This window comes from Oxyura jamaicensis, chromosome 20, assembly GCF_011077185.1.
Source record: "Oxyura jamaicensis isolate SHBP4307 breed ruddy duck chromosome 20, BPBGC_Ojam_1.0, whole genome shotgun sequence".
Taxonomy (NCBI): domain Eukaryota; kingdom Metazoa; phylum Chordata; class Aves; order Anseriformes; family Anatidae; genus Oxyura; species Oxyura jamaicensis.
The window spans coordinates 15,875,042-15,900,694 of NC_048912.1; the positions used below are offsets into that span (position 1 = coordinate 15,875,042).

Genomic DNA, 25,653 nt, shown 5'->3' on the forward strand with positions numbered 1-25,653 from the left:
TTTCTTATACAAGATTTCTTACGACATTTTGTTCAATTTAGAGAGACGCAGACCATTTATAATGCATCTTCCTTTTAGTCGATCACATTTACAGTCTTAAAGGCCTTGATATCTGAAAATTTATCACAGGAGAAATTAACGAGTAGATGCTTGGAACCCATCTCGACAGGAGTAAGTTTAAACTTTGTACTGGATTTCTCCCCAGCTTTCAGTGGCGGTATGCTAGAAATAGGAAACAAAGGGAAAAATATCAGCAGAAAATAGGCTTATACATCGTGCCTGAATTTCCTCAATAGCCAGCTCCCATTTTACATAAGCACTCCCATCAGCTCAGTGTAGGATGGTCATGTGTAGGATGGTCATAGAGGACTTAACTAATTGATAAATACCTAAATACCTAAGCCCATGCATTAAGTGCTGTCTCACAAAGCATTGCACAGTGATCCAAATAAGCTCACTTGGGGTGAGAGTGGGAGCATACTAATATCATATGAGCTAACACTATAAGCAGAACAGGAGGCATAAAAGACACAATGGAATTATTAAAAAGAACAAGCTAATACCGTGATGCAGATTAATGCAAACTCACAAATTACAGTAGATTGTGGCATCATGGAAACCTAAGTGTTTAGACACCAGGAAATTCTAAATGGAAGTTAAAATGTTTTAAACTAGTATGTTTTAAAATTCTGGGAGACCCATATTTATGATTTTACCAAACAGGCTTACCATGTGACATTATTTTGTCTTGCCTGAGGATAAAGTTGTATATGATACATAACACAGGGTTGCCAAATTCCCTCAGGAGAGATGATAAATTATGGGTAGACCACTCCTAGTTGCTCAAGTGCAAATGGCAATGCTAAATTGCTGTGTTTGTGTTTGACAGCATGCGTGTGTTTGTGTTCAGTGAAAGAGCACACTTCCATATTCCAGGTACCTAGGATCTATAGTAAAAGGAAATTATTTTATTCCAGTCTTCTCATTACCCATCTCGATATCATTTAGTAGCTTCCTGTGTGCCCTTCCTTTCTACTCTCCCAATGTCATTATTTTGTAAAGTCCTAAAAGCAGAAAATCAATGTACTTGTAGTTCTTGTTTTGAAAAACTCTAAATAATAATAATAAAAACAACAACAAATGCTGCAACCTTTATGATAATATTTTCCCTACTCTTTTCCTGCCTGCCTCAGGGATTTGGGTTGTGTTCAAGTTCCAGGCCTTAGACAAGTAAATTCAGTCGTGTAGGAAGTTGCTGCTGGCCATGGTTTAGTCTGTTCTACAAAGGTAATCCTCCTTAGCCACGATTTATTGCGTCTGAAATGGCTATACACGGAGCATACTTGGAGGTGTATCTTTCAGAGGTGTCACCCTTTGGGATCACAACCTATCTCTAAACAATCTGTTTTGGTTTTGTTCACAAAGCTGAGATACAGGTGCATCTTGATGAAAAGGCTGAGAGACCTGGGTCTGATCTTTGAGGAAAGACTGAGGGACCTGGGTCTGTTCAGCCTTGAGAAGAGAAGACTGAGAGGGAGTCTTATTAATGTTTAAAAATATCTTAAGTGTGGGAGAAGACGGAGTGATTTGCCCAACCTCTTCTTAGTGGTTTGTGGGGACAGGACAGGGGACAATAGCCACAAAATGGATTACAGAAAGTTCCGTACCAACATGTGAAAGAACTTCTTCATGGTGATGGATCACTGGAACTGCCTGGGGAGGCCGTGGAGTCTCCTTCTCTGGAGATATTCAAGGCCTGTCTGGATGCCTACCTGGGCAACCTGCTCTAGGGAACCTGCTTTTGCCAGGGGGGGTTGGACATGATGATCTCTTGAGGTCTCTTCCAGCCCCTGCAATTCTGTGATCTGCTTTTTACATGTGTGTCTGTGTGATCTAAATGAAAATTGTTTATAAGGCTGAACAATCAGAATGGCACCTGCAGTCCATTTTAAAAAATGGGAAAAAAATATCCTGGTTTAAATACAGTATAGTTTGCACAGAAATATAGTCTATTGCTGGTCGTATGATCAAAACAAGAAGGTTTAACCCATCTGGCCTATAGCAGCATAGCCAGCCTCAGCAACATTCACTGCATGAGTATACATTTACATTTTGGTGAAACTGTGGGGTCCTGCTAAATAGATAAGCAAACAAGTTCTGTCAAATTATGATGGTAATTATTTACCCTCCCAAACTATGGAGCCAAAGCCTAATTGAGATGGAAAGCTGGTTTAAAGTTATGTGCAAGAAGAAAATTCTTTGTCATCTCAGTGTTCAGTTCAAAGTCATCCATATCTATGTTCTGGTTTATGTATTTTTGATTGCAGGAAGAAGGTGCTTCTTGTACTTACTCTATCTCAAGGATTCCTCTCAGCAGGTCGTTGCCTTCTACCTGCAGCACACAGTCCATCACTTCTGTATCAATAGGATTGGTAAATACCACTTCTACATCAACTTCTTTATTCACTTTTGCTTCACCAAGTATCTGCACAAGGAAAATGCTTGAAAGGTCAGACTCACTATTCTTTTCAAATCTAAGCCTCTTCAGCCATTACAAGAGACGCTCAGCCTAGTGTCTCATTACTATGGACCAAGGCAGAACTGAGTAGAGCATCCCTTTCTGGGGACAGAAGTACTTATAAAAGCTCATTTTCCCTTTTGTCCTACACTGCAGTTAGAGTAAAGGGACTGTGATTCACCTGTATGTCGATAGCAGGATTGTCCAGGGTAATATCTCTTTGCACTAGTACTTGAATTCCACCTTCTACATGACATAAAGCTGTTATTTGAATTGTGTTGTCTGTAGTTAACTGCTGTTGATATTCAGCATATGATATCTTAATGGGAAAATGTTTCTCTGAAAGAAAGAAAAAAAAAAAAAGAATTGATAAACACTTTTATAAGGGAACAGACTTTCATACCTAGTATTAATGTTTTCCTTTTGTTCTATGCCTGACTAGAAAGGCCTGTAGCCATCACTGCCAAACTCTCTTCATGTGAATCTATCAGTTTTCTAGAGAGATAGAGATTTCTTCAATATTATCTCTCCTCTAGTCTCTACTATTATCTTGCTTGGCTTGTTTTCCTCCCACTTGACCTGAAAAATAAGACAGAGTTTACGGAATTTAAATGTCACACATTTGTTATGGGATGCTCTCTGGGTAGGCCTCATCAGTCCTAGCTGCTCTGAGGTGGATTAAATGCCATGTTTACATTCCTTTTTTATTTCCTAGCACTATTTTTTAATCATGTGTTTTTAGAGTAGTTTACATGCTATAATTCAAATCAAGGAATGCTGGATTGGCAAGGCTCTCCCTTGCCTTTGAATCTTGGTAATTCCACAGTGGCCATTCATACAATAGATGTCAGGTTCAGATGAATTGTAGAGCATCCATGCTACATGCACGCACTGTGAGCCACAAAGTGTTTTTCAGCAGTGTAGAACAGATGAAAAACACAAGAAAAGATGACAAATCACCAGCATAAAGTCTCACAAAAGCAAGGAACAAAATGCAGACACTGTGAATTTCCTAGATTCTGCCAGTAGCAAGATTTGTTAATATCAAATCCTAGCAAATGGAGCATACCTCACTTGACAGAAGGGAGCAAAAATGGCCCCTGTCATCAGACTTGGTGGAAAACTCTCCCTGCTGACTATATTCAGCCCATGGTTTAACATAACAATTGTGCCCTGGCAGGGGAAAAAAAGGGGAAAAAAAAGGGGGGGGGGGGGGACACGACTGCATTTTGGGATGCATTGAATGTTCTGGATGCATTAAATGCAGCATAACCAGCCGGTCAAAAGAGGTGATTTTCTCACTATATTTAGCATTGGTGTTGCCTCACCTTGATTCCTGCATGCAGTTCTAGTCTCCCCGGTACAAAAATGAAGTTAAAGTCCTTGAAAATGTACAAAGGAGGGAAATGAAGGTGGTAAAAGGGTTGAAGGGCATCTCCTATGAGGATAGGCTGAGGATACTTTGGTTGTCTACTCTGGAGAGGAGAGGGCTGATAGGCAATGCCATTGCTCTCTACAACTTCCTGAAAAGGGGAAGTGGAGAGGGAGGTGCTGTTCTCTTCTCCCTTGCAACCAATGACAGGAGGGAGAATGGCATAAAGCTGTGCCAGGGAAGGTTAGATATAAGAGAAAATTTCTTTATCATGAGGGTGGTCAGACAATGGAACAGGCTTCCTAGAGAGGTGGTAGATGCCCAGTGTCTACTAGTGTTCAAGAGGTATTTCGACAATTACCTCAAAGATACACTTTTACTTTTGGTTAGCCCTGAAGAGGTTAGGCAGATGGACTAGATGATCCGTGAAAGTCCCCTCCAACTTAACTGTTCTAGTATTTTCTGGTCTATTCACTGAGATTCCAATTCTTAATGATGACGTGAAACATGTCTTTTTCATCTGTTTATAAGTGCAGTATGTTTTTGGCTGTTTCTGCCTCTTCTGTATAGAACTTTTAGATTACAGTTTGTAATGACTTTTCCCCCAAGTTGACCAACTTCTATTGCCTGCTTACTGATAACTTTTAATAAGAATTGTATTTTATTATTATTATTTTTTTTTAAATTTGAAATATTACCTTCCTCCGGAGACAGAGTGACAGATATGGAATCCTTCCAGATCTCACGAACTGGTCTTCTAGTGTACACAGTGCTCCAAGCAGTCATATTTACATGAACAGACTTAACATCAGATTGTAAATTTGCAAGAACCAGAATTAGATTGAGATCTTTGCCAACTTCTAAAGGACCAGCCACTTTGAACTTCCCTGAGATATCAGGCTTTTGTTCAATTTCCTTTGGTGTCGGTGCTGTAGGATCAAATTTATCTTCAAGTCCCAGCTTCTTACGGGCTTTTTTAAAAATATCTCTTTCTTTTCTAGAGCCTGTTAGAAAGAACCGTGAAAATTACCCTCAACAGTTAACATACATCTCTTCTTTTACATTACACCTAGAGACTAGTCAGCTGAACTTAGTGTCTGTTCTTAGAAGAACAGAGCTAGTGTTTTCCACAGCCACACTCAATTTTCTAGCTCTGCAGCCAGTAATGTCACTTTTCCTGTAATAGCATCTTTTTGTAACACAAAATCTTAAGTCCAAAGTTTCTCACCCTTCCCTTTTCTATGTTTCTTAATAGTTATAACATCTAAAAATGTAAATTCATATTTGCTGAAACAGAAAAGGACCCTAATATAAGGGAATTGCTATGGTACTTTGTGTTAGGTTGACTCTGACCAACAGCCAAACAACCATCTAACCCCTCACTCACTCCCCATTCCTGCAGGATGGAGAGAAAATAGAAGGAAGGTAAGAAGACTTACAGGCCAAGATAATGACAGTTTAAAAGGAAAACCAAAAGCTGCACATAAGCAAAGAAAAAAAAAAGAACTCATTCACTACTCCCCACTGGCAGGCAGATGCCCAGCAACTTCCTGGAAAGAAGGGCCTCAGCAGATATAACACTTGCTTGAGAATACAAATGCCACAACCACAAATGTCCCCCCAGTCCTCCTCTTCCTTTCTCTGAACTTCTATTGCTGAGTTGTATGGCATGGAATAACCCTTTGGTGAGTTTGGACTAGCTGTCCTAGCTCTGTCCCCTAACAATCTCTTGCCCACCCATAGTCTATTCACTGGGACAGGGGAGAAGGGGGAGGGAGAAATAAAGCCTTGACACAATGCAGCACTGTTCAGCAATATCCTAAACACTGGTGTGTTATCAATATGTAGCCACAAATACAAAGCACAGCATCATAGGGGCTGTTAAGTAGAAAATTAACTCCATCCCAGCCAGACCCATTATAGAGTGGAAGCTAGTTATTTGGGCTCTACTTTATCTTGCTTTTTACCCTTCGTATATATATTTCCAGTAACAGTGTTCATTCTTTGCACTTGCAAATTCAGTTCATGATTATCATATTTTTTTCTGCACTATCAAAATCAAAGATCTGACAAGTTTGCATGCTGTGACCCTTTGAAAGAGTTGCTGTTCTTGGACCTAAATGCTGATTTAGCTTAGGTTTCTGTCACAGGCCTTTCATTCTTGCTATCAAATAACTGGGTTGTAGGCTAATTCTCACAAAGCAGAGGCAGTCAGTGCACATTAGCATAGGCAGGCAGAACAGTGAATGCTTTACTCAAAGTTGTTTGGACTTGGCTTATTTAGGTCCCACAAAGCAGCTATGTATCAGAAAGGGCAAGGCATCATCTTTTACTCTTTCCCTTCTCTTCCCTTTTCTGTTAGAAATGAAGCAGCTGAATGAGTTATGCTCCCACCTTATAGATGCCCAAAACTGCCCACCAAAAGACTCCTATCCTGAAGTTTACGTAAGCTTTGGAATAAAGCAACTATAGAACTTATAGAACTAGATTTTTTTTTTTTTTTTTTTTTTTACCTTCCTCATATTTATAATCACTGGTGACATCTACACGATCATCTCTACCAACTGCTTTTGTGCTGATGAACTGGCCAATTGTTGTAGACTTAGAGAATATTAATGTTTTCTTTCCAGTTGCAGGGTCATAATTCCAGTACATACAGTCTGCGTTCACTTCTGCAAATACAAATGGGCAATCGTAGTCCAAATCTACGTCTCCTTCTTTGATGGCATTCCGTGAGGCAGGACCACACTGATAAATTCCTATGGCATCAAGAAAAATTAACTTGGAACTTGTCAATGGTTTCACAGTAAGCAGCTTACTTGACAGATATTTATCAGTGACCCCTGAATTACCAAGTGCTGGTGTCCAACTCATAGAATGGCTTGGGTTGGAAGGGACCTTAAAGATCATCTACTTCCAACCCTCCTGCCATGGGCAGGGATACCACCCACCTGATCAGGTTGACCAAGGCCCCATCCAGCCTGGCCTTGAACACCCTCCAGGGATGGGGCATCCACAACTTCTTTTGGCAACCTGTTCCAGTGCCTCACTATCCTTACAGTGAAGAATTTTCCTCCTAATGTCTAATCTAAATCTATCCTCTTTTAGTTTAAAACCATTTGCCCTTGTCCTATCATTATCTACCTAAGTAAAGAATCCTTCTCCATCCTTTTTATAAACCCCCTTTAAATGCTGACAGGCCACAATGAGGTATCCCTGGAGCCTTCTCTTCTCCAGGCTGAACATCCCCAGCTCTCTAAGCCTTTCTTCACAGGAGAGGTGCTCCAGCCCTCTGATCATCTTTGTAGCACTCCTCTGGACTTGCTCGAACAGGTCCACATCTTTCTTGTGCTGGGGACCCCAAACCTGGATTCAGTACTCCAGGTGGGACCTCATGAGGGCAGAGAAGAGGGGGGACAATCTCCTCCCTTGACCTGCTGCTCATCCCTCTGTTGATGCTGCCCAGGATGCAGCTGGCCTTCTGGGCCATATCTTTCCAATTTGGAGATCAGGATGTCATGTGGGACCATGTCAAAAGCCTCACAGAAGCAGACCCTCATACCAGGCTGATCACCAATGTGTCTTGCATTTATTCTGAAGATACACTTGATTTGTTTTTCTAGTATTCATTAATCTTCAATAGCTCTGAATACCTATATTGGAAATATAGGAACAGCTACAAGAAACTGCTCCTAGAAGCCTAGTTTGTTTCTTGGCAGCCACAAGAGCAGAGGCATTTTTACTTAGACAGATACTGTCAAACTATTTCTGACCAGGAAAAGAAATTATTTTTACAATGGCTTTACAATTTATTTTTCTCTCATAAAGTGGCTGACTTCATAATTTTTGTCATTATTCCTGGAATTAAATCTGTGTACCTCCACTTTCTTCTTGGGGAGTTGCATCCAGAATTTGCCATCCATTGTATGAGGGGCCCAAGTCACTGCGAGAAAACCAGCTTTCATTCCAGACATGGAAATTCCTACATTCATGAATGAACAAAGTAAACCACTGTTATGTGTTTCCAAATTCCTATTCGCACCCATTAATCAGTCATCTTAGTTAAATGTATCAAATATTTTAATTTCTAAAGATTCTTATCTGAGACTGACCACTTCCACTCTGATCCTGGCTATCTTAATTAGACAGGAGCTGAAACTGCATTATGGGACAGACATAAATGTTCAAGGGGAGAAAGCAAATTTGTGAAATTATATTCAATTTCCGGAGCCTTTTTTTCCCCCCAAAAAAGCCTTTTTTCCCAAAAAAGATCTGAGTTTGTGCACATTCTTAGTTTCAGGTGTGTTCCTTATAGCACAATGCCACAGTTATTTCTGTTGTTCCTATATTTAGGATGGTTTCAAAACAAGCAGGGAAGTAATCAGGATGAGAAGTGAGGGGGTACACATGTTTTTTGCTGAATGCAAACTTGTTTCAATTGCATTTGATGCTCAGTAACTAAATTATTTTCACTGCAAATTACTTTATTGCAGGGGAAAAAAAAAAAAGGTAGGGGAAGGGGGACAGGTTCTGTCAAAACTTTAATAGTATAACAGGAGCTGCTTTTGAAGAATTGTTCCGAACTGTGAGGTCCCATTGTTTGATATTTCCAGTGTAATATCCCAAATTTTCAGTCATTTGTGTCATCGTAGCTATAACTTTGTCTGCCTTGGTTTCAATTTGCTGTTGTTAGTCATGCTTAATTAAGAAAGAATGAAAATACCAAATTTTGTACTTCTATGATTTTTTGTTGATCCCATGTGTGCAGTTGTTTTCAGGTCAATTTTCAAGAAGTTAATGCAGCATCTTTCATTAGAATATATGTTCTGCACCTGAAGACCATAATCACTGATTATTATTAAATATTGTAGAACTTTACCAGACACTGTCAGCTCCTCTCTCCAAATGATTTCCAGAAGCATCATAAAACTCATCCACACGCAGGTTTCCATCTGCATCGTGGGCAGAGCTGAAGTTTGTAATTGTACGAGTGGGAATCCCCAGGCATCTAAGCACTAAAGAGCAAATAGAAACCCAGAGTCAGAAAGCGCTATTTCCAGCATATAGTTTCATATAACATACTAATGTCTGGATAGACTTTCATGTTGAAGGCTTTATTAGTATTTTTTAATTTTATTTATTTTTAACAGAATCTGTGCACTATGTTATATGCATTACATAAAACATACCTGTGGTCAATACTGCTGCAAAAACCCAACATTGTCCATATCTAACAGGCCTGAATCCTGATTTCTTCCAGGTTTGCAGGATTTCACCACTTCCAGTCCAGCTGCTTGGACTTTTCCCACCTTCATAATTTCCACTCCAGTTTCCTAGTACCACTCCTTGGTCATCATTGCCGTTGACCTGTAAAAAATTTCACTGAATTTATAAGACAAATTAAGAGTTTATAACAGTTTAAGTAGCAGTGGGGAAGGAGAAAAGCATTGAATGACATTTTAGTGGATATAAAACACTGCTTCTTGAAGTTGGCCTTCAGGAGGAAGTCTCATCTTTTCAGGGACATGAAGTATGTATCCTCATAAATAATGAGGAGCATTTATCCACTGTCTTCCACCCAAGTGTAGTAGTACCCATCAAGAAGAGAAACTGAAGTCTGTAGTGAACCTTTCTGTCATAAGGTGGCAACTTTTCCACTATGCTATTGAATGGCACCATCAATACATATATGCAGCTAAGCTGTCAGAATGTGTCTGGATAATAACAGAGTGAACCCTTAGTGAATTCATACACAATATTACATTAGGAGAAGAGTCAGACACAACAAATGCAGAGTTACTTTGAGAATCTTGGATACCAAATCAACAGAAATATAATGAAATCCAGGAAAAAAAAAGGTGTAGATTTCAGAACTCAGGGCAGAATAACACCATGCAATGGTACAGGCTGGGAACAGTTTGCTGCATGGCAGCACGGCTGAAAGGAACATGAGAGTTACAACAAATGCCAGAGATGATCAGAATATTGAGGAAAATTGTTACCCCACTTTTATCACTAGTGAGACTGTGGCAGGAATGCTGTCTCTAATTTCAGAGTCTTCAGTTCAGGGGAACGTTGAGGCATTGAACAGGGACCAAGAGACAGGACTACCACAATTGTCAGGGGCCCTAGAGCACACAACTTATAAGATGTTGAGAGTGCTAGGCTAATTCTGTCTAGTAAAGGTGAGGATAAGGGAGAATGAAACAGCAGCTTACAGCTACTTGAACATACAAAGTTTTGAGTCCAACTTTTCTCTGTACTGGCATATTATATAACAAGAGGCAACAGCATTAAGTTGTAGCTTGGGAAAACCATATTGGACATAAGAGAAAAATTAATCACTAAGAGTCTAGGGCAGCTCTGGACTGGTCACCCAGCGAGGCCATGAAATTTTCCATCTTTGGAGATTTTCAAGACAACCTGACAAATCTATGGCTTACCTGATCTAGTGCCACCATGTCCCACTTCAAATGGAGAAATTGGACTAAAGACCTCCAGAGCACTGGCTCTTCAGCATACCAGCCCACAACTTAACTTTCAGTTTGACTACTGGATATCAAAGTTTGTAGTATCAGACATACCACAGATGACATAAATCTAGAAGGCTAAGATCAGACAGCCATGTAGGGATTTCTCTGACCCATATTTCTGGTTTCTGGTGTATACAAACAGTGGCCTAAAATTTTCTGAGAAGTCTCTTCATACTTTAACTATTTTAAAAGAACGTTTAGCAGTTTGGACTTTTTGAACGTGTTGCTTACCATTGCGCTGAGAACTCGGCCCAGATATTTGGGATCATTTCGGTGAGATACATCTGTGGCAGGATCCTGACGGTAGTTTAAGCTTCGATCCAGCATGGAAAGGCAAATATTGAGAATATCTCCTTGAAACTATGTTATAGAAATAAGTTAGTGTATGGGAACCACAGATTATGCTACTGTGCTAAAAATCTGGATAGAGCTACATAAGCATTTAATGTTTACTTAATTGCTAAAATAAATCTTGCAGCTCAGCCAGGAATTTCACATAAAAACACAGCCTCAAAAACAACCATAAATATTAAAATTCAAAGAGCTTTTCAAAAGTCAGAATCTGTGGACTGAATGCCAAGCCTGTGCCATACAGTATTGCTACACGATACTACCCAGCAGACACTAGGATTTCTGCTGGCTGCGTGTTTGAGTCCTAGATCATATCACTGATTGGTCAATTACAAATTTTCTTATTAATCAGCATAACAGGGCTTGACAGGAGTTCTAATTGCAATACTAGACACCTGCTTTTCAGAGGTGTGTGACTGTGATGGACTGGAAAAAGCAAACAAGCTGGTCACCCACCTTATGTGAAAACCAGAGCACAAAACACTGGTGTTTCAGTGCTGTGTTTACCTGGCCAAAGTTCCATCCAAAGCTGTTGATATGATGCGTATTGCCAGCAAAAATGATGCCAAACTCTTCTAGCACATATTCCTCACACTCAGCCTTGTTAGACATGAACACATCATCACCTGAAAAGCCAAAACAGAAGCATGTACCACCACAGCAGGCAAAATAAATCAAAAACCTCCAGAGTCTTGGTCTCCATCAGCACAAACACTTGTAGATATTCACCCTTTACTATTCTTCCTGTTATATCCAGATGATGAAATGACTTCCTGTACTTAGAGAAAGAGGTTGGAAGTTGTGTGTTGGAGTGAAGACAGAGGTATGACCATGTCAAATGTGAAAGAAGGCAGAGGCTAGATACGTCTCTTTCCCTGGTTCTAGAGAGACTGGACGCACTCTTCTAAACTTGGGCAGAAACACAGAAGCTCTGGCAAAAGCAGCACTTAATCTGAATCTTTTAGGGCAAGGAGCCCTCCAGTAAGTACATGATACAGAGCTGATCTTATGTACCAGAAGGCCCTAAGAAAGTATTATATGCTTTTCTTTTCTCAGTATTAGATTATGTGGTGGATGTTCAGCCCCTGTATTAAAGTATAGATCAAACGGAGAAGCTGCAAATATTAATCAAATTACAAGTGAGTTAGTTCTTTCAGGGGAATGCCAACATATTCATACCTGAAGACCAAGGATTAAAGAGCAAAACAAATGTGCCAAGGGTTGCTGGAGATGAGCTGCCACTTGAAGTACTTTGAGCACTCAGCTTGTAACGTCCGATGACAGCGTTAGCTGGGCTGGAAATGGAAATGCTTGCGGAGTTGGAACTGGTGGACTGCAGAACTGCACTCCAATTCTCCTTACTCACTGTGCTGGAAATACCAAATGTGGCCTGGGTCTTAGCCTGCTTTGAGGGTTTGGGACCTTTTAAGGAAAATAAACAATTTTTTAGTTTTTGTTTGTTTGTTTGTTTGTTGTTGTTTAGTTTGTTTGTTTGTTTGTTTGTTTTTTCCAGCTTGCTGGAATTTAGTTGTCAAGAAATTCAGCAGAGATGTAACCCTCCCCTCAGATGAATGTGCCACATGTTTGAAACTGAAGGATGCTATCACTGCTAGCTGGGGATGGGGTAATACAACAGAGAACTCAAATATTTCCATGCCTACGTAAAGCAGCATGGTGGTTCTGAGTTATTATCTTGCTACCACATAGCACATACCAGGCCAGAAGAATGTGGCCTACATGGCATTACAATTTCTGTGAAAGAAGCTGGGAGCCGTACCTGTTTCTGCGATGAATGTTAAGTTTTGCTCAGGCTGTTCTATTCCATTGAAGGTGACAACAAAGGCTTGGCCTCTCCTCACAATCAACTCTTTGCTAGAAAATTTACTTGTGTGGTGATCTCTTGTATTTTCTTTCAGGTGCCAATTGGTACTCGGCTGCGCTGCAGCTATGAAAAAGTGACAAGATCATGAAAATTTTACAGTACATCCAAGACTTTAAAATGAGGAAGAAGCACATAAACACTCTCACAAATTGCATGTTACTTTCTATAGCTAAATAGTAGCCATGTTAGGTTTGCACCACAAATACAAGTCATTTAATTATGAGCGTATTATTTATTTATTTTAGAAATCCTCCACCTTGCAGAGATTGTTAGAGACTATCTGCAAAATTCAGTAAAAAAGGCGAAGTATATCCAGTGGTAAAGAAAAATCAGAAAGGAATCTAAGAGGAGAGAACCATGAGAGAATGGAATATTTGTGAGTTACTTGAATAAGGAATCCAGCCAAACTCTGCTAATTCTTTCAAGGTTTCATTCATTCCATGACTTGATGTTATACTGAAAAAGTCACAGATTTGCTGTCTCTGAACAAGAAACCAAGAAACCTAAATGACCTGAGAAAGATTTCTGCATTTTAAATTGTGTTAAGTAATCTCTAGACCCATTTATGTTACATGTACCTCTGTTATAACTACCAGACAGTATCTGTTGGAAACACTTACCAAAAATATGTTGATGAACACTGGGCTGTCATTTGGCAGTTGGAGAAATGACAGAGAACACTACTAAAGTCATGTATGTGAAACAAGCCGCAGAAAGCTCCTGTGTGTGAGCTAAGGCTTCATCAGAGGCCAAAGAATAGGTATTTGAGGTTGTTTTGTCTCTGACATCACCAGCCTATGGAGGGTTAACTAGCAGAAGTCAGCTCGATGGTGGAAATGAAGTGCAACAGAAGAAAAAGATGGCATGGTGTGTTTTCTTTAAATTGTTTTATTAGTCTCTATCCACCTCTTCCTCCACTGCACTCACCCCCAAAAAGAGGGATAACAGTTAAGAGTAAAAGTGTAATTCTTAGTAGTGGAACAAAAGTACCCTGTGCTGATACTGAGTAAAAAATTACTATGCAATTGTCAAACAGATTCATGATTCATCCACAGAAAGTTTTACTATTATTATTATTACTATTTTCAGCGTGCTCTTAGGCTAATGAAGCCTTGAAATAACTATAGCAAATAACTTAGCAATACAGTCACAGTTTAAATGGGGGGATTGTGTTTTATAGTATCTAGGCATGCAGCATGTACTTTGATTTTTTCTGGAGCATACCTGTGTTAAAAAAAAAAGAATTCAGAAACTTAGCAATGAAGCGCATCTGTTGTAAAGCAAGCCCAGGGGTAGGGGATACTTGTCTTTAGAAAGACAAAGGCTATTATAAATGGGACCATTTATAGATTGGGCAAACTGCTTATGTATAAATACTAGCAAGTAAAAAAAAAAAGAAAAAAAAAAAAAAAGAAACAAAATCCTTAAATTTTTGTATCCTCTCAGCTTTAACTTCAGGTATCAACCTCTTCTTCTCATTGTAGCCTCCATCAGCCCGTTCAATGATAACTTCTCCAAGATCTGTGTTGCCTCCTATGTCAGATTTGTTAGTCTTCGTTTGCGCTCATCTGACAGCTTCAAATAGCTGCAGACTTTCCTTTTCTTACTATTTGCAAAGTACAACATGTCTATATTGGATAATATCTGTTCTCCCAAATTTTGTTCTCATAAGCTTGTTTTTCCCATATGCATGTTAAGTGGAAACACAAACAAACAAACAAACGCCTCCAGCCCCCCCCCCCCCCCCCCCCCGTTTTTTTTTCTTGGATCAAAAATCCTTAGAATAGTGATATTTCAGTGACCATTACAGAGCTGAATATGAGGTATCAATGTAAGAGAATGACAGAGCACCACAGAAGGGGCTTGCCCCCTTGCTCACCTTGGCCCATATCTGATCAATACGTCCTGTAAGAGCAGCTTTTGGAGGTTTCCTCTGAATGGTTGCCTCTACTTCTGTTGACTCAAGGAATGTCTGATGCTTTTCACTTCTTTAAAACTCTGGTTGTAAAGTTGTCAGTTTGCTACATTTCCGGGGGTGAGGGACTGGGGGTGGGTGGAGCTTCAGTATCCTCCTTTGCTCCCCAGCAAAGGGGGCAATATGACCAATGGAGCATGAGGATTTTTTTTGCATTTTTTTCCCCTCCCAGTCCACACATCCTGATTTCTCTTTCTTGCAAGCAACTATATATGAAGTTTGAACAATATTTATGCCTAAAATTCAGTCACCTGTTAAAAGATTCTTACTGTATTTGAATTTGTAAGAATTTCAGTATTCAGTTGTTTTTCTTTCTGCGATAACAAAATTATAGTAATAGCATAACTTCTTGCACCACGTTGTTTTCAGTTTTGGAATTCTTCATAAGCAATAGTTAAAGTGACATTCTTTTAAAATTAATTTATAGAATCCATTGTTTTCCTGGGGGTGCTTCCTTGAACATTTCTGAGTCTATCACAGGTCTAAATGAGGATTAGAAGAATTTATGCCCTTGCACAGAAAGTCTGTTTGCAGGTCTTCTGAGGAGTTTACTATTATTGACATGTCATTGTCTCTTGCTGGGGCTAATCAGAGTGCATGCAGCATAAATAGTTTAATTTAGTTTATTTCCCTGAATGGAAAAACAATGAATGTACCTCATACTGTAATTACATTATTTTTTCTCTGTAGTGTAGTAGTAGCAAAACAATGAGCAAGCTATTGTCTCTGTTCAAATCTAATCATGCAAAATTTAAAGAACCAATTTTTCATTTATCACATAATTACTGTTTAACATCATTAAGTAGACAAACACTCAATGTCATATTTGCATGACACACTACAGAGATTATAAATAAATACATTTGTGATTTGTGATAAAATAGCTATCATTGTTTCCAGCTGGTATACTATTATTTTTTGATGGCAACATGCCGTTGTGCACAAATATCTTTCACTTCATTTCAAGGAGAAATATTTTTACACATGCTTTGCAGGTAGTTCCATTTTCTGGTAAAAAAAGAAAGACGCTAATTCTGATACTTCTTTGAAACCATGTGTAAAATTTGATGTATTCAATGCACAGTCATAAGCCTGCCTCTAACTGACACCCAATATGCTGGGCTGGCCACAGCTGTACATATTCCCAACTGCAGAGTTTTAATTGGCTGGACATGGTATTCAGCAGCCCAGATAGTTCTGTTCTCAAGTTTGAATGATTTCTGGAAAGTTTAGAAATGAAAGTTGCTGTATCCATTTCACATACAACTATTTTATTCGTATTTCCTATAAAAAGGTTTTATTAGAAGAAACTGTTTTTACCTGGGTGTAATTCAGATTGCTGCTGTGAATCTCTGTTTATTAATAATATTTAATTTCGGGGGGAACATAGTTTTATCATATGCAATATCTAGCTGTGATTTTTAAAAGATACAACTTTAATTCCTAAATTATATATATATTTTTTTAGAATCTGATTTTAAAATGTTAAGTCCAAACTATGAAAGTTTCAGATGTTAAGCTACCTTCTCCTTCCCATACTCTACGTTCTCTACGTTCTCTTCAATGGCACACTAACAATTTTTAGAATACATTCTTGGTAGTGTTTGAGAAAAGGTCGTTGATTATTCCAGAGATAGATATCAATTTATATATGGTCACATTTCTCCCTCTCTCTCTCTCTCTCTCTCTTTTTTTTTTTTTTTTTTTTTTTTTTTTTTTTTTTTGATAGCAGTGGTGTACTGGGTATTGTCCCATAGGTTAATTGCATAATTGGTTTTGGTACCTGATGGTATGATAGTACAGTTATAAACAGTACATTAGGGAAAACAGGTAGAAGGCTCAGGGGTGACCTTATCACACTCCACAGGTACCTTAAAGGGTGCTGTAGCGAGGTGGGGGTTGGTCTATTCTCCCACATGCCTGGTGACAGGATGAGGGGGAATGGGCTAAAGTTACGCCAGGGGAGGTTTAGGTTGGATATTAGGAAGAACTTTTTACTGAAAGGGTTGTTAGGCATTGGAATGGGCTGCCCTGGGAAGTGGTTGAGTCACCATCCCTGGATGTTTTTAAAACACATTTAGATGTAGAGCTTAGTGATATGGTTTAGTGGAGGACTTCTTAGTGTTAGGTCAGAGGTTGGACTCAGTGATCTTGGAGGTCTCTTCCAACCTAGATGATTCTGTGATCCTGTGAATATTGTGGAAGACAGTATGACAAGGAAAACAAGTTTCTGTTGCAGCAGCTTCCTGTGTTTTATTTCTAACTCTGGATAAGTTGCGTTGCAGGCCTCTCCTTTGCTTTGTTTGTAAAACTGATGAATGATATGTACCAGACCTGTGCATTAAAGATGATGGACAAAGGTTGAGAATGAAAGTTTAATTATGGAGAAACATTAGCCCTAGTCAGAACAGTAGTCAAGCAGAATGCATCTGACCCACACACCTTCCTGTAAGTCAAGTGATATTTGCACAGCTTACATTGTGGCTGTAAATGTAAAGAATACACAGGTAGGCACTTGATATGCTCAGTGGTCAGCTAGAAAAGATTATTATGGAGCTCACAAAATGCAAGTTCTAAGCCATATTACTATTTTGTTTAATGTACACAGAATGAGCTGTATCAGAATCATCTTTTGCAGACTGGTTCAGTTGCATAACTCATGACAGGCTTTTCTAGTAATACGCAGATTTCTTCCCTCACTGCAGTGACCGTGTTAAAGACATTAATATACAGGAGGAAGAGTTCAGCACTGAACAGCGAAGGACATGATTCGTAGTAGAGTAATTACCCTCATTATTACTTTTGACCCTTCTTTCAATTAGCATTCTCTTCCCCACCAACTCTGTATTTATCCACAGTGATACTTGATTTATATCAAATGTCACCTATAAATAATTGTGCCTTTTTTGGAGGATGGGAAATCAGTCTTTTTCTGCCCCTTTATTCTTTCTGAGAATAGCTCTTCCATGCATGTCCCTAAAACACAATGTGACAACCGTCTGGCCATGACTCACTGGAGACCATCACAGTTCCCTGGGAAGACTGAAATATTCTGTCTCCCCTCTCATTCCTTGTTGGATAAGTCAGCAAGGAATTTCATCACCAAAATCACTCCTGCTATCCCAGATGCTGGAAGTCAAGTGGTTTTCTGCAGCTATTACTATATTTGTGAACCACACTAGGGCAGGAGTTGGGACCCTGGAATAGTGGTATGGACTGATTTATGTCAATACTCTTCAGGACTAGAACCCTCTGATGTCGATGGGTCAAGTCCACATGGAAAAGCACTTGGCTGAGATCTCCTCTAGGCCCTACATATTGTCCAAGACATAGTTCTTATTTTTTCTCTTCCTCTTCCATTCAACATGCCCTAACTAGCAGGGCACAGCCTGCTAGGAAATTCCCAGAGGATTACTCCTGAAGTTCACAATAGCCCAACTTTGCAGGCAGCCAAACTTGGAATAGTTAGCACTCATACTGTCTGTGTAAGGGTAAGCTTCCCTCTTAGCTGGGCTCAGGTTTTCCCTTAGGATCCTGGCAGGAATATGATGGCTCATTCCAGACAGGAAACTGACGGTGACATATTACTGACATATACACACTGACAGTGTGAACTTAATAAAGTACCAAGGGACCAGCACCCAGGAATGAATCAAACTGATGGTGCACACACTGGGCTGAACCTATGCCAGGCTTCCCAGCCAACTCCCACATAATCACACATGACCTGTTATTTATAACCTATTATATTTAAAGGTATTTCCCTACCTCTCCCACTTACGCACACATCCCTTCCACTGGAATGGAGTAAAGACGTTATTTAGAAGTTGTAACTTCCAGTTACAGCTGCTCACTCATCAGCAAAGAATACTTCTTTGCAAGCACCATTCACTACGTGGCTCTGTTCATTTATTCTAAAAACATGAATCCAGCATATTGTCCCATTCTGTGGACAAGCACTCTTAATTCTACCTTACAAACAAGATGCTTGCAGGTATGATTCATGCCTCAGTGGTAATGACACAGAGGTGACAGGCAGAAGCTGAGATAATTATTTTGAGTGTGAGACTATGAAACAAATTGCTGACTCCTTAGTAGAAGTAATGTGCTGCAGATTGCCAAAATCTTTTTTTTTTTTTTTTTTTTTTTTTTAAAAAAAAAAGTCATCAAACGTATATGATCGTTTTAGGTGTTTTCCCTTTTCTTTAGGCACCTCCTTCATTTCTCTTTCTGGAATCTGTTATACTAAGTCCATTAGAGACTGGCACACAGATGCAAAAAACCTTAGGAAAAAAAAAAAAAAAAAAAAAAAAAAGTATATTTGCAGGATGTGTGTGTCTGGAGCACGTGCATGTGTGAAAACAGGTCTGTCCGCGCAGATACACTCAAAGCTTTTTACACTAAAATTCTGCATCGCACTGTGAGCAGGATCCCCTGGGTACTTTTGACATGAACTTGGGCATGCAATATGACCTGGGTATTTCACAAGCAAGAGTTGACCATGATCAGTAAATGCCAGTTTGTTCGTTAAATGCTGCTATTGCTTCTTGCATTTAATATGATGAGAAAATTGTGGTTAGGAAGGACAGACTGTTGTATGACACCTTAAAAGGAAGTTTTTAAGGATTGCCTTGCTGAAATGGCTTGGCTAAGTTATTAGCACATTGTTACTTAAAAGGAAATGTTGCAATGCAGAAACAATTGGTTTGTGGTTATTTCACCATTGCTGGTGTTGCAGGATTTTACTATCTACTTTACAGCACTTTTTTTTTATATAAAAAAAAATATATATATATAAAAAAAAGAGGATTTTTCTACTCATTCCAATGACTTTCAGACTGACTCATGTTGTGTTTTGCCATTTATTTAAGTTCTGCTCAGTGGAGGAGATTTATGAGTGAAAAAACAGCCTTATTCTCATTGCATGCACCTGATTCCCTCCCAGACCATGTTAAGCACTTAAAAAGTGAACATTTAGATGGTATTACACTTAGCATTACACTTAATGACTGATACAGTCATTAAGTAAGCACAGTCAGGCCAGGCAAAGAGCAGATGCTGGTGAGGGATGTTAGCACAAATAATTCAGGTCAATAGCATAAATTATTTGAAATACTTGTAAATAGATGAATACTTGCGTCCTAAGAGTTTATGCAGTCAGTTCTCCTAAAACTTTTTGAGAATGGGGTAGCTATGCCTATTTTAACCTCTATGATGGGGAAACAATACTCCTCATTTCTGCACTTTATCCTCTGTTCTGTGGATGGTTGCTTTTTCATTAATTTCCTGAACTTTTCAAGCTTGTGTCACATAAAGCTAGCATAGCATGAACTCCATGCCTAGAAGAGGTAAAGTGGTATCTGCATTCAGGCCTCATTATACATTTTTACAGAGGTCCCAACAAGGTGGGTCTAAGCAAGTACAAGGCCAACCTTGCTAAAGTGTATTGATTCAATATCTTTCCTGCTGAGGATATCTGTACTGATTTGTCTGTATTTTAAAGTCCCTTTGCTTTTCACACATTGCATTCTGCTGACTCTGAATATCAATGAAGGAATCTAGTCCATAGTCTGTTCTCAGCACAGATGTGACCATTAACACAAGATTCATTCATACCTGAACTCTCTGATTCATTATGTTTCACAATAAAAGATGGTTTGCAGTCTGCCAATACTTCTTCTGCTCTATTTGCAGTTTTATAATATTTAGGTCCAATGTGGTAGTGGATGGATTATCTTCTTTTCCTTGCTTTTGTCTTTTGGAAATTTCAGGAAAGAAAATGCTGAAATAACCCATTCAAAATCTCTGCATGTAGTGCACTCCAACAATTCAGAACCCTTTACAAACAATAACTCCATAGGAAAAATAATAAAAAAATAAAATAAAAAAAAAAATTATGGTAAATTATTCACTTGCCCATTCCTTATCCATGAAGAGATTTATTTAAATTTAATTTTTATTTTATTTTATTTTATTTACTTACCATCCATGCTTCCTTGCTCCTCTGTGTCTTGGACTTTGTATTTCTGTGAGCAACTGTAGGGTTATATGATAAGACTTCGAGCTCTGGTTGTGTGGCAGCATTTATAGAGAAAACTTTAGGCCTCTCCTTCTGTTCAAACCAATTATAATTCACATTAGGTGGGTGAGGCAGGTAAGTCATACCAGTGGGCATGTAAACTTCCTAGTGACCATATATTAGCTCATGGGTTTTAACACACCGCACTTATGCAATTCAGGCTACATATCCAGAGGGAGATGAGATGCTCAGAAAAGTAGAACATTTAATTGCATACTTGGAATCCGGAGTTTCACATGCACTGATGCATCACTTGGGAAGAGGACAGGGTATTTTTTGAGTCAGTATGAATGAATATATTTTCCTAGCATGATCCACAGGTGATTATTAATGAAATAAAAGTATGTATTCATAATAAAATTCATATGGTTTCCTCCCTATGAGTATACTCATAAGCCTTAAAAAAAAAAAAAAAAAAAAAAAAAAAAAAACTTTTAATTTACCTCATCAGTCCTCTTTTTGGGATCACCACAGTAATGCCTTTGTGTCAGTCCCTCCTTAGAGTCTCTGTGAATTAATACAAATAGCATTAATGCTGTAAATGCAATGTAAGCTGCTATTAACTTGACAAACTACTGAATGCTGAATAGCTCTGAGGAGTAGATCTCAAATAGTAATTCTCCCTGCACAAAGGGAAACTTCATCCTCATAAAATTAAAGAAAACACTAATTTTGTAGCAGGTACAAATTAAGACTATAATTTGTACTTCTGTAGTGGTTACTCATCTAGTTTCTGACTATAAAGGCACAACATTATAAGTTAAAATACTTTGATCTGTATGTACAGGGCATTTTATAGATACAAGGAAAAAATGATTTGTTGGTCATGGATCTCTGTATCTTTTTATATTGGAGCTTCCATTTCTTTACATTTACACAGATTTGAACAAGGTATTTTGTCTCATTTTATTATCACTTTATCTCACTTATCTACAATGAGGAGCAGAACCTGAAGTTATTTCAGCAATGTTAGTGCTTATCTTGAAGAACTTGAAGAGTGGAGGTTTCATAAGATCAGAAATGGACAAGCATAATACCTGCATATAATAAAATGAGGTAAGAGCCATGAGAAAGAGCTTAGAAATTAGTTTACATCAACTAATTTGATGTAATTTCCTGGAAAATACTGGAATAGATAAAATTGTTAGCACCTAGAAGATGAATAACAGCTAGCATTAACTTGCCAAGGAGTCAGCTAAGCTCATCTAATTTTTTTCCTAGACAGATTAATAAACTGGAGGACAAATGAGATCATCCATATTGACTTTTATTTGCAACAAGAGCCGACATAGCATTTTCATACTTTGGAAACAGTATTTACACAAAAATTCTGTTAGTTAATGGCATAATTTGTTGAAATAAAATAGTGTGATGTTTCAAAGATTTACTGTCAAAGTGGAAGGATGTAGTGACTGAATTTCCATGAAAAGCTGCCTTGGAACTTTCATGTCTATTAAATATGCTCTTTCTGTTGGGGATCAATTTGGATCAGTCTAAAAGAGAGGCAAGTGGGAATGTATGACGACAATTTTTCGAAAATGTGAGAAGTGGTTGTAGAAAGTGGAGGCCAGTCAAGGAGTCATGGGCTTTAAAAGCTTTAGTCTGTGACTAAAAATATTAAGGTTAAGTGTCAAATAAAATGTTGGTAATGCAGATAGTTATTCAGCTTGACACTATAAGTAGGTTGTGAAAATATTCATATATTTCATATATGTCACAGTGACTTTTTTGCCCCTGTTGTGTACTCCTGGTACTAGAAGTTGAACTGTATGATGTAGAGAGGGACTTGGCTGGGAAACTAAGTAGTCTGCATCCAGTATTGATTCTCTCTTGTTTGCCTTGATGTTGCTTCATTGCTGTGACTTACTTACCCATAGTGAATAAACTTCATATTGTGTCCTGTGGTGGAGTTTCTAAATTCCTGACTTCCTAAAACACAAGCCTGTAGTTTTCTTGCATGTCACATTCATCTTAAATGCTTATTTCAATAAAGGAATGTAATGTTTTGCACAAAAGCAGAGGAATGCTGGCACAGTATTTGCCCAATATTGCATCATTAGAGATTCTTGTCTCTGTCAATACAGGTCAGTTCCCAAGAACTGTCAGGAAGCCTTACAGCAGTCTTTATTGCTTACTTCACGACGGTAAAATTTTTCCTACCTTCGTACACTTTGGCACTTGTTCCCCAAATGAAGGCATTTATATGTGACCCTAAAATAGCCACATCTTCTTGTGCAGAGAAAAGCTGCCTCCTTTTTAGAATCCATTAAAGTTCACTGGCTTTCTGTATGTTAGAGCAATGAATTTCACATGGTAATTATGCGTTGTGTAAATAATCTTCTAAACATTTCCTTTCACATTTAAAGTTCTCTGTCAAGGTTAAGAAATACCCATGGGTTTGCTTCACTTTCTGTTCAGTGTTTTATATTCATGTAAAATATTATATTTTTATCCCTAAAATTACATATTTTCAGACTTTTCAGTCTCTTGTCACACTGGTATCTTAGTAGGACTATGTCATGCATTTCTGAAGCTCATTTAATTTCTTCTATATTTTTTTATGTGTAGTATTGAACATGATGCAGCAGGGAGAATACACCATCGATAAATAGCATTATAATACTTTTTAGAATTTCCAGATCTATATTTTATTAATCCAGTTTTTGGTGGCTTTGTTTTAAGCATCCCAGAAGACTTTATTTCTGAATTCTTTACAAATGAATGCTGTCATAATGGGATATAAAATAAGACCCTGGACAAGATGTTTAGATGTGTAGATGAATAAAGTGCATATTTGAAATCTGAAAATGTTTTCTAGTTGCATGTGCTCACCCTGCCAATCTTATTTGTTTTGTTACCTCGGATCATTATGGCTACAGCAACACTAGCATTAGAATAGCATTATTTTTTGGCAAAGATTCAATTTTTCAAAGAATTTGAAGCAGTACTTCATCTGGAACTAAGTGCTTGCCTCTCTGACCATTAATCTTATGATTTATAACTATAGATATTTTGTTATTTTACCAGGAAATTATGTAGCACTATACACTGTAGCTGTGCTTAACTAGTATGCTTAAGGTAGCAGCATTCCACAATGTCAGCTCCTTTGACACATGAGGGCTGGCCATGAGGACTGGCTCCAATAGTAGGCAAAGCAGCAAACTGATGAGGACTGCTGGGGTGTCAGCAAGATGCCTCCTCTATATGTGTCAGAGTGCTGGGAAGCCTGGCCATTGTTACTGCTGCTGCCAAGGCTACAACCCCCGTGTCAGCAGTGGCAACTTCTGCAGCAGTATGAGGTGCCCATCCCCGAAGCAGTGGTTACCATCCACACCTCCCACCATACCATCTGTCCCTTTTCTCCTGGGCTGTCTCTACAGCTCTGTTGTGCATTACTGTCATTTTCTAAATTTTGTTTCTTGCAGCAGGGGCAGTCAGACAGTTTAGGAGTTTAAAAGACCTGAAATAGAAGTTCGTTATAAATGCTTTAGTGAATCATTGTGCCCAACATGCTCTCTGAAAGACAATTCTCTGGAATCTGTGTGTGGCAAGGAAGGGGTAATGCCTACGATATATGGCCAACAAACACTGTGCTGTGGTTTTGAGAAGTTTTTCTCCCCAGTCACTGACACAGCATAAACCTAAACTAACCAAACTGTTCTGCAGAATCTAGCACTGTGCAGAAGTGCTCCCTCTTCCTTAAGTCACCTTCACTCACAGCCACACCACTTTTGTCAGTTTCAAATCAGACCAGATATTTCTGGCCACCAGTTTGACATCTTACTTAGCCTCAAGGCCCTCCTGTGCTTGTTTTGAGTTCCCCATCAATAAAACATAAAGTCAGTTTGGAACATGTAAGTATGGCTGAAATAGAGTATAATCCATTTAATTCCCACACTAGACTGAATCTATCAGTCTGACTGGAGTAAAGGGATTGACCAAGATTTGGGAAGAGATTGGAGAACATAAAACACAACACGCAAAAGAAGGGCCTAGCTGAGGATTATTTTCAATGTAAAAGATCAACCTATATTTGCATTTTAGAGAGTTAGGTCAGTCTCACTGCAGATTTAAGGAAGCATCAAAGAAGGTGCATTGTGTCACAGAGACCATTTATTAGTCTTTATGGAAAATGTAAATAAAATTTCTCTGGCTGTACAGGAAAGAAAATGCCTTCCGTTGTAAGAAAATAGAGGCTTCTGTCATTTGTAACCATGAATTAGATTTGACATAAGAAACTTACTATTTGGACAAGGTTTACTTTTGAAAGCCTAAAGGCACTTTTACTTGCAAAAGAGGGGAAGGAACATAGGTAAGGAATATGTTCTTATCTGCAGATATTATGGCTTTGTTACTATCCATTTTGTGTCTCTGGACGCGTAATAATTTGCTATGGCAAGAGCATCCATAGCATGATTAGCTTACCTTAAACTCTTATTTTTTAAAGCTGGTATCCATAGTGAATAATATCCCTGTTTTATAGAATCATAGAATCATAAAATGGTTTGGACTGGAAGGAACCTTAAAGATCATCTAGTTCCAAACCCCCTTCTACTAGACCAGGTTGCTCAAAGCCCCATCCAGCCTGGCCTTGTACACTTCTGGGGATGGGGCATCCACAGCTTCTCTGGGCAACCTGTTCCAGTGCCTCACCACCCTCATAGTAAAGAACTTCCTCCTTATAAATAATCTAAACCTACCCTCTTTTAGTTTAATGCCATTACTCCTTGTCCTATCACTAAACTCCCTGCTAAAGAGTTCCTCTCCTGCTTTCTTTTAGGCCCTCTTTAGGTACTGGAAGGCCAGAATGAGGTCTCCCCAGAGCCTTCTCTTCTCTGGGCTGAAGAGCCCCAGCTCTCTCAGCCCATCTTCATAGGAGTGGCATTCCAGCACTGTTCATCCTCATTGCCACCGCCCTACCCTACGCGGGGGGGGGGGGGGGG

At 38.8% G+C, this 25,653-nt stretch overlaps 1 protein-coding gene and 1 long non-coding RNA gene across 3 annotated transcripts in view; one reads left to right on the top strand and one right to left on the bottom strand.

The window, feature by feature from the left end:
• Positions 1 to 20,663, bottom strand: LOC118176959 (protein-glutamine gamma-glutamyltransferase E-like). Of its 2 annotated transcripts, none has more exons than XM_035344272.1 (13): positions 20,615 to 20,663; positions 12,552 to 12,719; positions 11,954 to 12,196; positions 11,282 to 11,400; positions 10,655 to 10,783; positions 9,080 to 9,257; positions 8,770 to 8,905; positions 7,769 to 7,872; positions 6,404 to 6,649; positions 4,589 to 4,894; positions 2,700 to 2,857; positions 2,352 to 2,485; positions 1 to 222 (listed from the first exon to the last, which is right to left on the bottom strand). In XM_035344272.1, the coding sequence occupies exons 1-13, from the start codon at positions 20,619 to 20,621 to the stop codon at positions 75 to 77; spliced, it is 2,076 nt and encodes a 691-aa protein (XP_035200163.1). In that variant the 5' UTR covers positions 20,622 to 20,663; the 3' UTR covers positions 1 to 74. The 2 variants fall into 2 exon arrangements, with proteins under 2 accessions (XP_035200163.1, XP_035200162.1); XM_035344271.1 differs by lacking the exon at positions 20,615 to 20,663 and adding an exon at positions 14,536 to 14,636.
• The window catches only part of LOC118176966, a 12,043-nt gene continuing 5,169 nt past the window's right edge, over positions 18,780 to 25,653 (top strand). The window contains exon 1 of the long non-coding RNA XR_004755610.1: positions 18,780 to 18,793. This is a non-coding gene — a long non-coding RNA (uncharacterized LOC118176966). The remainder of the gene's footprint in view (positions 18,794 to 25,653) is intronic.